We start from the raw sequence: 12,018 nt of genomic DNA, 5'->3' as shown, positions 1-12,018 counted from the left end.
GTGATGATAAAATGACTATTTTGCCCCTCACCATTTTCGTCTTCTCTCTTATCTTTCCCAATAGTAGCCTCGATCGGCTGCGGTTCATGCCTCGATCGGCCTCGGTTTCTCCGCGGTTCACGCCTCATCTTCCTCCTGCACTCTCGCCACCCCTCGATTCCGGCGACAGTAGGGTAGAAATCGAAGGTAGGGGTGGATAGAGAGGTGGGTAACGACAACGAGGGCGAAGGCGAGGCGGCGGAGGAGGGCGAAGGGGTGTTTGTGGGTGCGGACGGTGATGTGGGCGAGGGCGAGGCAATGGAGGTAGGCGAGGCGGCAAGGCGGCGAGGCAGAGGAAGGCGGAGGAAGACGAAGCAACAATGAAGAGGGCGGAGGGGTATTTTGGGCATAAAAAAATACTTTATAACGGAATCCTATCGGATCACTAACGGTAGGGGGTGAAGTGCACATTTTTTATTTTACAAGGGGGCAAAGTGTAGGTTTTTAAATGACAGGGGGGAAAGTGAAAAATCGCGTTTTGACAGGGGGGTTTTCTTATTTACATTCTAAAATTTATTTTATAAATTATTTAATTATTTTATTATTTTAAATTATTGCCAGTTTAATTTTCAAATACAAGACTTTTTTCTTTTTTTGATGTATTTATCTGTCTTTCTTTATAAAGATACAAAAACATATTTTTAATTATTTTTAAAATATTTTTAAATACTTTTTTAATTATAATTTTGTGCAATTGTTGTATCAAAGAATAGCATAATTAATTAACTTAATAGATGTGATTTAATTTAGCTTTTGTTCTTATCAAATTTTCTTTTTTATATGAAAAAAATTGTGTTGCATGTACTAAAGTTTGTTTATCTGATTCGGCGAACGTTCGCAGTACTGCAAGATTTGTAATAATTTGCGAAAGAAAGTGGTTGTCTGTGATGGACGGAGTATATCAATAAGATTAGCCCTTATTTTAAATAAAAACTTAATTATAATTTATTTAACTTATGTACAGAATCTGCGATATGAAGTCGTTTGACCTCTTTTAGGAGATATGTAAGAATGAAAGAAAAAAAAAGAGGGAGATAGCTAAACCACAAGTGAAGAAAGGGGAAGAAAAATAAGAAAAGAAAGAAAATGGGGCGGGTCGGAGGATTTGCATAAAGTTATGGGTGAGTCAATGGCTTCAGCTTACAAAGCCAAACCAAAACAAAAAAAAAAAAATTCCAAAGAAAAGCATCCAGTCAAAAAGCAAAGACTGGTGCAAAGAAAAAAAAAGCTCTGTGAGAGGAGGATCCAAGGCATTGAATGATGCTGTGGAGGGATCAAGAGCAAAGCAAAGAAAAAAAGTAAAAAAACCCATAGCGTTAGCGAACGCCAGGCCGCGGCACGAGGGTGCGTGCTTTTGTCTCTCGTGTGACGGGGCCCTTGTGCGCAGCAGGAGTGGGTGTCGAGAACTTCCCTGTACCGTGCCCTTCTTGGGGGCGGTACGTCACGCCTTGCCGTTACGGCAGGGCGCATCTTCGAATTTGGTTAAGCGACAGAAGGAGCAGATGTCCGTGGGACAGGACGAGCTGGTATCAGCGCGCGGCAGGCTGTAGAGTCGGAGACCGATTATTTGTATTTGTGTTGTATGGCGGCGAAGGTCGGACAGGTGTTAAATTTGATGATGTGCAGTACGCGATTCAGGCTGTTTTTTATGTCTTGTCGGAGAGTTTTTGACTAACAAGCATGCGGTGAGGCTCTAAGGGAAGGCCCCGGCGCTGCAAGTTTTGGGAGTCGGTACGGTAAAGATTCGAATGCACGATAGGGTCGTGAGGACGCTGACGGGTGTGTGACACGTTCTTGGTTTGAAGCGAAATTTGATCTCGCTACGCTCGTTGGACTCAAAAGGTTAAAATTTTTCGGCTTCAGGTGGAGCTATGAGGGTCCGAAAGTGAGATTAGGTTGTACGCGAGGTGAACAAGCGTGGAAACTTATATGTTTTGAACAGGAGCACAGTCAGAACAGGAGCGAAGGCGGTTTGGGCTTCAAAAGTTCGCGAAGGTGCAATCGCTCGAGATGAAGCGATGGTGTTGAAAAATCTTTCTGATCTTTTAGTAAAATATTCTTTAAAAGCAATTCAAAAGTTTAATTTCACGTTTGGAAAAATTTTGAAAAGAAATTAAATAATAAATACTGTAGAGAAAAGGATTAGAAAAGGCCTGTGGATCGAGGCGTGCAGAGCACTATCCTAAAAGCGAAATTGCCCCTCCACGTGCGAGGCTTTCCAATAATTACTTCTAGCGATACAACGTCCACGTTCCACATCGTTGGTACACTTTCAAGGTGGCGCAAGATGAATCCAACAAGCTTTAGGAGATCCAACGAAAAACTAGAAAGCTCGGTGAAAATCAGCGCAAAAGATCAATGGTGAGAAACAGAGGTAGGGATTAGGGTTTTGTTCTTCGGTATGCCTCGATTCAAGGTTGAACTCATGCAACCTCCTCCAATATATATATCCAAGGCAAAGATCTTGCTTCAATGTGTCAATTCCATATAGCGCGAGATAAGCCTAAGATTATACGAGATACAACTTAGGATTCTCAAAAGATAAAGATAAAGATAAAACCAAAAAATAAAAAATAAAATAAAATAAATTGGGTGCTTGGACTGCACGTGCCGCCGCCCGCTCGGCCCGGCTCGGCTTGTGCTCGTGCCGTCCGTATGTATGTGTTTAGTCGAGAGTATAACTCTTATTTTTTCTCAAGCAACTAGTTTGACAATGAAGGAATATATAAATAACAACAACATATTTTTAGTTTCTAATGTGAGACTAATCTTTACATGTGGAAATCTTAGTTAGGCTCCCAGGTAAGGCCCATCAAGTATTGGGCTGCCCAAGAGACTTAATAAGTTTTTGAAAGAAGGGCTAAAGTGCATACCCTCTTGAGTTGTATTAATGAATATATATAGTACAAGAGATTGTCTTACTATAGTAACAATGACTACTATAATAAGAGTATAACTAGGATTACATACTATATAATCCTACTCTGTAGAAGGCAATGATACTACTCTATATAAGGCAATAAAACACAATATCCTAATATATCGTAACATCCTAATATAGATAAAATATATCGTAACATCCCCCCCAAGCTAAGCATCCGGTGGTCGGATGCGAAGATTGAGCCGCAATATCGAAAACCGAGAGGATGACAGGGGCTTGGTGAAAATGTCGGCAAGTTGCTTGTCAGAAGGGATATGAATTAAGGCCAAATCACCAGACTGAACTTTTTCCCGCAAAAATTAATGATCAAGTTCAATGTGCTTCGTGCGAGCATGGAGAACAGGATTGGCCGCAAGGTAGGTGGTGCTGAGATTATCGCAATAAATACTGATAGAGCGCCATAAGAAAACACGAAGGTCACGAAGAAGACGACGAATCCAGACTGTCTCAGCAAGTGTGTAGGCTACAGCACGATACTCTGCTCCAGAACTAGAACGAGAAATGGTGGGTTGTTTCTTAGCGGACCAGGAGATAAGATTTGGCCCAAGAAAAATGCAATATCCAGAAGTAGAGCGACGTGTATCGGGGCAACCAGCCCAATCAGCATCAGCGAAGGCCACAAGAGAAGGATTGTCACAGCGAGAGATAGGAAGGCCATAAGTTAGCGTCCCCCGAATATAACGCAGAATACGTTTGACCGCTTGCATGTGTGGTTCACGAGGTGCATGAAGATACTGGGAAACAGAGTTGACGGCATATGAAATGTCCGGTCTGGTGAAAGTGAGATACTGGAGAGCACCAACGATCTGACGATAAGTGTATGGATCCTCAAGAAGATGCCCTTCATGGGAAGAGAGACGAGATGTTGGCGAAAGATGAGTAGAAACGGGCTTACTGTCAAGAAAACCATGTCGCTGAAGCAATTGATGCGCATATTTTTGTTGAGATAGATGAAATCCAGATGGAGAGCGATGAACCTCAATACCCAAAAAATAATGCAGCGGTCCGAGATCCTTCATGGCAAATTCGCGTTGTAAAGTAACGATAAGAGCATCGAGAAGAGATGAGGAACTGCTGGTGACAATAATATCATCAACATACAAGAGGAGAACAAGAGTGCCAGAGGAAGAATGACAAACAAACATTGAGGGATCAGCAGTGCTGCCAACAAAACCAATCTCAGAAAGAAAAGAAGTGAAACGCTGAAACCAAGCCCGAGGAGCTTGTTTGAGACCATATATCGCTTTACGTAGGCGGCAAACGTGACTAGGAAGCGAAGGATGCACAAAGCCAGGTGGTTGTTTCATATAAACCTCCTCAGAGAGAGTGCCATGAAGAAAGGCATTCTTCACATCAAGTTATCGGAGAGACCATCCAGAGGAGAGAGCGACTGAAAGAACAGTACGAATAGTGGTTGACTTGACAACCGGAGAAAAAGTCTCATCAAAATCAATGCCTTGTTGTTGTTTGTAACCCTGAGCCACTAGTCGAGCTTTGAGACGCTCAAGAGAACCATCCGCCTTCTGTTTGACTTTGTAGACCCATTTACAGCCAATAAGATTGACAGAAGGAGGAGCAGGAACAAGCTCCCAAGTATCATTGGTGAGTAATGCATCAAATTCTTCAGCCATGGCAGCACGCCAATCTGCATCCTGAAAAGCTTCATGAAAAGTGATAGGCTCAGTAGGAAGAGTAGTATGTGTAGAATCTAGGAAGGAGGTAGACCCAGCAAAATTCTTAGCCATAGATCGAGTAAGCATAGAGTGTGTCCTGATTGGTAAGGAAGGCTCTGCAGGCTGAGGTGAAGGTGGCCTGTCCGATGTGGAAGGCGTCAACTCAACAGGAGAAGGTAAAGCTGTAGCAGCAGAAGGTCGGAGGGTGTGTCGTCTGGTATAGACTCAGAGTTCAGGTGGACCAGCAACAGTGGCAGCATGTTCATCACTAACCTGTGTGGCATCATAATTCAAGGTGGAAGGAAAAGTCGATACAGTCTCAGATGGTGAAACAGATGCATTTGAACTAACATCCGGAGAAAGGCGTGTGAAGGAAAAACCAGAGATGGCATCAAGAGAGGAAGGACTTTCGCCCAATAAGGGAGGATTAGAAAGAAAATGTTGAAACATTTGAAAATTTGAGGTAGTGGGGGAAGATGAGGAAGAAAATTTGGACAGACAAGAATAAGGAAAAACAGTTTCAACAAAAGTAACATGACGAGAAATAAAAACTTTACCAGTGCTCGGATAGAGGCAGCGAAAGCCCTTATGTTTGTCAGAAAGACCCAAGAAAATACAAGGAAGTGATCGGGGAGAGAGCTTGTGATCTGCAATGTCTTGAACATCGGGATAACACAAACATCCAAAGACTCTGATAAGTTGCAAGTCAGGAGAAGCACAATCATGGAGAATGTCATATGGTGACCGCCCATTTAAAACAGTAAGAGACGGAAGTCGATTTACAAGAAAAACAGCAGTTTGAATGGCCTCAGCCCAAAAACGAGGAGGCAAGCCAGCTTGGAATAGTAGACTTCTAACAATGTTAGATAAATGCCTATGTTTTCTCTCAGCAAGACCATTTTGGTGAGGAGTGTAAGGACAAGAAAATCGGTGAATAATTCCATTTTGTGAGCAAAAACTAGAAAACTTGTCATTTACAAATTCCGTACCATTGTCAGATTGAAAAATTTTTATTGAGCTATGAAATATATTTTCAACCATCTTCTTGAACTCGAAAAATTTGTCAAAAATTTCATGTTTAAATTTTAAAAGATAAAGCCAGGAAAATCTAGAATAATCGTCGATAAAAATAACATAATATTTGTATCCAGAAACCGAGGGCACAGGTGATTGCCAAACATCAGAATGAACAATATGAAAAGGAAAAGCAGATTGAGATTCTGAATCATGAAATGAGAGTTTAACATGTTTTCCCATATTACAAGCATTGCAGACAGATAATTTCAGTGCAGAATCAGAAACAATTTTATTATTTTTAATAAATGTAGAAAGAACAGGAAGACTAGGATGACCTAACCGTCTATGCCAGACATCTCCACTAAATCTAGATGCAATAAGAGCTAGTTGTTGCTTATTCCCTACACTTGCAAGTCTAGAAGAAATTGGATAAAGTGATGTTCCCGAGCTAGGACATCGAAGAAGCTCCTTCCCTGTTTCCTTGTCCTTCACAGAGAAACCAGTAGAGTCAAATTCAAAAAGAGAATCATTATCTTGACAGAATTTACGCACTGAAAGTAAATTTCTCTTAATAGTAGGAACAACAAGAACATTTTTGAGAGCAAAAGAGTTAGAAGATGTATTCAATTGAGTTTCACCTGTCTGAGTAATATCAAGTAAATTTCCATTACCAACAAGAATTTTTTCATGCCCACTATAAGGTTTAGAAGATGAGAGAATACCAGAGTTTGCGGTTATATGATTTGATGCTCCGGTATCCGGATACCAGACTTCCTCACCGGGTTCCTGAATGTTCATAGCAGCAAAGGTCTGAGGAACTTCATCAGCAGCGAAAGAATGATTGAAGCGTTGTCTGCACTGAAGAGCAGAATGATTGAACTTTCCACATATCTGACATTGTATGCCGGACTTCGGAATATATGGTTGTTGATTTGGAGTGTAAGATTGTTGAGGATAATTAGGTTGAGACTGTGGGTAGATTTCAGGAGATCCACGACCAGAATAGTGTCTACCACGTTGTCCTCGGCCTCCACGATATCTACCTCCACGGCCTCCACGATTACCACGTCCACAATTGGCATAAAGAGCTTCACTGTCAATAGTGGGAATAGCAGAGGACGTAGTCACACTAGTGCGACACTGAACTTCTGTTTCTTCTTGCATCAAGAGTGGACGAAGTTGTTCAAAAGTTGGCTTATTTCTGTGTGTGTTTAGAGCACTAACAAAACCTCGATATTCCTCAGGTAGCCCTAGAAGAACAGTCATGACCAAATTATGGTCTGACTCGATTTCACCAATCGCCTGAAGAGCATTACCAATCGTCTTGATCTTTTGCATGTAATCACTCATGCTCATTGAGCCTTTCTTGATGCTCCGCAATTCAGATTTTAGAGAAAAAGCCGTGGAAGCAGTCTTATCAAGAAAATATGCCTCAATAATTCTCCAAGCATCATATGCAGTTTTAGGTGAGCTAGAAACAACCATATGTAATATGCTAAGAGATAAAGTGGCATTAATCCATGAAAGTATAGTAGTATCGTTCTTTTTCCAACTCACATATTCAGGATTTATAACCTCCTTCTTATCAGCAGTATCGATAGTCTGAGAAGGCACAACACTAGTTCCGTCCACATGTTTTGTAACATCAAAACTTTCTAGAACATTAAGAAAGACTTGTTTCCACACAAGATATGTAGAATCGGTGAGTTCTAGTGGTATGAGAGTTTTGATATTAACAATTGGCAAATTTGAGGTAGAAAAAGACATGTTTACTACCTTAAGATAAGGATCCACCACTAGATAAGAAAGAAAGAAAAATCGGAATGTAGCGGATGCGAATAAAAAAAAAAAACCTGAATTCTATCACATGAGAGGAACCACTTATCACCAAATAAGATCGACCGCACCAAGGAAAGAACTGAGTGATACGAGCAACCAACAGTAGGACAGTCCGAGCGGCACCAGAGGAGCAAAGAAAAATCACAGAAAGGCTGAAAATACTGTAGCAGAAATACTGTAGCGCTGGTACTGTAGCGCAAGTACTGTAGCGCCAGTACTGTAGCGATGATACTGTAGCAGTACTGTAGCAGTACTGGGAAGATAGAAAACCAAAAGAAAAGACACCTATAGAAAAAGGTGAGATTAATGGTGGATGGTGGCTATGGATCGATATCCCCACATTAGAGTTCCCGCTCTGATACCATGAAAGAAGGGCTAAAGTGCATACCCTCTTGAGTTGTATTAATGAATATATATAGTACAAGAGATTGTCTTACTATAGTAACAATGACTACTATAGTAAGAGTATAACTAGGATTACATACTATATAATCCTACTCTATAGAAGGCAATGATACTACTCTATATAAGGCAATAAAACACAATATCCTAATATATCGTAACATCCTAATATAGATAAAATATATCGTAACAGTTTTAAATCACCAAAAAACCCAATAAATTCTAACAAGCGGATGCGAGTGATATCGAGCGGAGGAGACAAGCTCAAGGTGGAGCTTGCATGGTGAGCTCGATACAGCGGTCAAAGGCTACAATCCAACCAAGGTAGAGGTTGTTAGGATTTGGTTAGATTTGTAGTTGATTTTCTCATTGGATAAGAATTAATATTTAAATGTATTGGAGATAAAGTAAGATTTAAATATTAATTAGAGTATAAATCTAACTAGATTAGGATAAAAATTTAAATCTATTGGAGATAAATGAAATATAGATTTAAATATTAATTGGAGTAAAAATCCTAATTATACTAGGATTGGGGTACGTTTTAGATGATGCATTATATAAGCACTATGTGGGATGCTTTTGGAGTGGAGTATGGCTGAGAGAGAGTCTCTTGAGTGGTGTCGTACCAGAGAGAGAAAGCCATGGTTGCATGCATTTAGTGCACGGGTGCATATGAGAGAGAAAAAGAGAGGTCTTCTTTTGTGGGTTTATAGAAGAGAGAAGGGTAGGAGAGATTCAAAAAGAGGACTCGGGTTGTAGCTACTCTATGCAGAAGAGGGATCAGGTGTAATCTTCTCTTCTGTAATGAATCTTATTTTACCCGCGTATTTTCTATTTGGTTTTCTTTCTCTCTTTTATAATTGTATCGGTTTTTGCTAAGGAGACGGATTTATGATAAAAGCCGATTCGATGCTTCCGTTGAAGAATTCCAACATCCGGTACCGGATTAACAACAGTCTGTATCGGAGCGTGTTGTGGATTCTCAAAATCCGGTACCAGGGCGAGTACCGGATTCCCAACAAATAGATGCCAAAAAGTGAAAACTATGCACTTCTGCGATCTTCAATTCTTGAGTCAATTTCAAATAATTGGGAGTTTGAGGAGAATACAGGACATCTTATGCTAGATGAATAATGTGGATTGCATAGGCTGTCTTGTTCAAGATGGATCCTATAAAATTAAGGGGATATTAATTGGTGTGTAATACAATTTGAATTATGAAAAACAATCTGCACAAAATTGAACACAGTGGAGATTGGAATGTTTGATGGATAAGTTATGAAATAACAGATGATATAAATAGAGCCAAAGATTACTTAAGAGTAGCATCAATTCTGTAACGACCCAGCCTGTTAGCACTAATAACTCACCAGACTCGAACCACCAGCTCAAAATGATTAGTCCCAGTTATTAGTACGAAGTCCTTGGTCTTTATATTTCCGTGCACAATTTCTTTCCCACCCAGTGTGGGACACTAGTGGTGTCAAAAATTGAGTACTGCAAGACTTGTTAGAAAGAGCAAATAAACAAAGCAAGCGATGTTAAAAGAAGTAGATGGAAATTTGAATAAAAGAACATAATGAGTTGATTTGGAAAGATTTAATACTACAGAATTTTGAAAAAAGATGGCTCCATGTAGAATTGACTGGAGAAAGAAAAGTTACAATATGGATCTGGGTTTTGTATAAAATTTAGCCTAAGTTCCGGCTGAGTTGAATTTAGAAACTGCTAATCTATCAAGTGTAACCTAGTTTAGATGATTTGCTAGCTAAAGAAGCGCACTCAAACCTTGTTCCTTTTTTACCATATAACAGCTTGCAGAATTTGCGAACTTCCATTAAAACATTCATCGAGTATAAATCGTACCTTATATAAAATGTATAAATATTTATATAATTATCTTATTTATATGCACATCTTAGTCATTAGTTAAATTCAAATAGATAAGTCATTGTTATTGGCTTAAACAATTTGTAATATTAAAGGGTTAAGCTAGTCAACTCACCCATTTGATAAGTGGGTTGAGTTTGGTTTTAGGACATTGAGCCAATTATTAAACTGGTGTGTTTGGTTGACCTGTATGGTCCTAACACCCATGTCTTGACCCACCCTTTTATGACCCGCGAACCCGCGAACCTGGATTGCCACTGCTAATCCTGTAATACCTTAACTAAGAATCATGCAGTTAGATAACTTGTTTTAACTTTATTGCTAAACTATATGCTTAAAATTTTGGCAGGCAATACTTGCAAGTTCATTTGCTAGCCGAGACCATTCTAGAGCAACAGCTGTTGCATCTCGTGTTTTGCAGGTATACAATATCTCCTCTTGGATTTATTTTATAGCTTTAGTTCCAAGAGTGAATAATGGACTTTTCAACGGACTTCCAGTGGGGAATGATTTTAGGTTTATTCCTCTGCACCGTACTCGGAGTAGGCTTGCATTTTGGTTCAAGGTTATTCACCAAGGATGCTGATGTGCTTCATCTCATCCACATAGGGATTCCGGTATGTTTAAGTACGCTCAGACTAGGAAGCTGAAGATTTTTCGATTGTTTGGACTAATGAGGTGAACTTGTGAAGCTTTATTGGTGCACCTAAGCAAAGCTTTGAGCAAAAGTTGTGATGCACCAACTTAAGTTCACCTAATAACTAATGACTTGTAACTGAGAAAGTGCTCTTATCGTGTTATTTCTCTTCTTTCTAATATTTCCCCATTCTCACAGTTTGTGGCGCTAACTCAACCAATCAACGCTTTGGCTTTTGTTTTTGATGGCATCAACTATGGGGCATCAGATTTTGCATACGCTGCCTATTCCATGGCAAGTTAACATGATTGATTTTGTGTCTCTATGAAATTTTCTATTATTCTTTTCGACATTCCATGATATGTTTGTTAACACTCTTCTTTCTGTTCAGGTCCTAGTGGCCATCATAAGCATTATTTGCTTACTCATACTCTCCGTTAGTCATGGTTTCATTGGAATCTGGGTAGCTTTGACGATCTACATGAGTTTAAGAATGTTTGCTGGTTTCTGGAGGTAAATCTCATGCTAACATAGTCTTAATTGCAGGTTTTGCTTTGAACTTCCTTTTGCGTTGCATGGTTACTTGTTTATTATTTGTCATGACTAAATTTCAAGATAAAATTGTTGAACTTTGAGATTTCTACTTTGCCACCTAGCGATTCCCTCTTTTAGTTGCACTTAAACATCTTATTTACTTGTGTGGGACGTGAGTTATATTGCAGTTCTCTGATCTAATTTCACTAGATTCAATCTTATCTTTCCAGTTGTTTATTAGAATTCAGAACTTTTATAATTTCTGTGCAGTTTATTAAGTAAAGTGCAATCCTAAATATAAATCTATCTTCATGTAGAAAGAATGAAATTATATTGTTTTCCAAGAAACTACAAGTAGACGTCTTCTGTTGCAAAGATGAATAAAGCAGAATGCTGAAGTTTCTTTTTCCAAGTTTATTAGATAGTGTTGTATTGTGCTCATATAAGCAATGCCGAACAGGATTGTTCTGGTGAGTAAAAAAAGGAAAAATGTAAGCTAGCTCGCATATAGTATGTATTCAGGAAGCAAACAACGAGTATTTTTGTCAGTCTATGTAATATAGCATGAAGAGAGCTTGAGTCTTATGCTTGTCCATATACAGATTGTACAGCAGTATGATTCATGAGCGCGTGCTTATAATTATATAATAAATAGAACAAGAAATATGTGCCGTCGATCACGGAGATTTTTAGACATTTACAGGTTTTGGAATATTAATAGATCTACGATATTTGCTATTCCTGTTCAATTGTTGCTTCTGTATATTATATGCTGACAAAGTAACGATATACTAAGTAACGATATACTCGATGTATGCAGGATAGGAACCGCGAGGGGGCCCTGGACATTTCTTCGGCGTTTATCATAGCCCTCTTGTTAGAATTTCATTTTCCAATTGATATGTGATAAGAGATTAGGTACTCAAATAGCTCGACGATGAAAGGTATCACCTGCCCATAGTGCACTGTCTCTTTCACATTAGCTTTCTGTGTCTCCTTTGTGGGTTGATATGTATATACGAATTATGCATTCATGAATGTAT

At 39.4% G+C, this 12,018-nt stretch overlaps 3 protein-coding genes across 3 annotated transcripts; 1 reads left to right on the top strand and 2 right to left on the bottom strand.

Moving 5' to 3' along the window:
- Nucleotides 1-3,279: 3,279 nt before the first annotated feature.
- On the bottom strand, nucleotides 3,280-4,725 carry LOC109705186 (uncharacterized mitochondrial protein AtMg00810-like). Its single transcript, XM_020225931.1, has 2 exons — nucleotides 4,352-4,725; nucleotides 3,280-4,141 (listed from the first exon to the last, which is right to left on the bottom strand). Exons 1-2 carry the CDS (start codon nucleotides 4,723-4,725, stop codon nucleotides 3,280-3,282), a joined length of 1,236 nt encoding a protein of 411 aa, XP_020081520.1.
- Nucleotides 4,726-5,944: 1,219 nt separating this feature from the next.
- On the bottom strand, nucleotides 5,945-7,491 carry LOC109705185. Its single transcript, XM_020225930.1, has 2 exons — nucleotides 6,393-7,491; nucleotides 5,945-6,156 (listed from the first exon to the last, which is right to left on the bottom strand). Exons 1-2 carry the CDS (start codon nucleotides 7,435-7,437, stop codon nucleotides 6,119-6,121), a joined length of 1,083 nt encoding a protein of 360 aa, XP_020081519.1. The 5' UTR covers nucleotides 7,438-7,491; the 3' UTR covers nucleotides 5,945-6,118.
- Nucleotides 7,492-9,944: 2,453 nt separating this feature from the next.
- On the top strand, nucleotides 9,945-12,012 carry LOC109705184 (protein DETOXIFICATION 42-like). The gene is made up of 5 exons (XM_020225929.1): nucleotides 9,945-10,225; nucleotides 10,305-10,421; nucleotides 10,640-10,735; nucleotides 10,833-10,954; nucleotides 11,796-12,012. The coding sequence occupies exons 2-5, from the start codon at nucleotides 10,311-10,313 to the stop codon at nucleotides 11,842-11,844; spliced, it is 378 nt and encodes a 125-aa protein (XP_020081518.1). The 5' UTR covers nucleotides 9,945-10,225; nucleotides 10,305-10,310; the 3' UTR covers nucleotides 11,845-12,012.
- Nucleotides 12,013-12,018: the final 6 nt, after the last annotated feature.

The sequence above is a fragment of the Ananas comosus genome, unplaced genomic scaffold (assembly GCF_001540865.1).
Source record: "Ananas comosus cultivar F153 unplaced genomic scaffold, ASM154086v1, whole genome shotgun sequence".
NCBI lineage: Eukaryota > Viridiplantae > Streptophyta > Magnoliopsida > Poales > Bromeliaceae > Ananas > Ananas comosus.
This window is presented reverse-complemented; position numbering and strand designations above follow the sequence as displayed.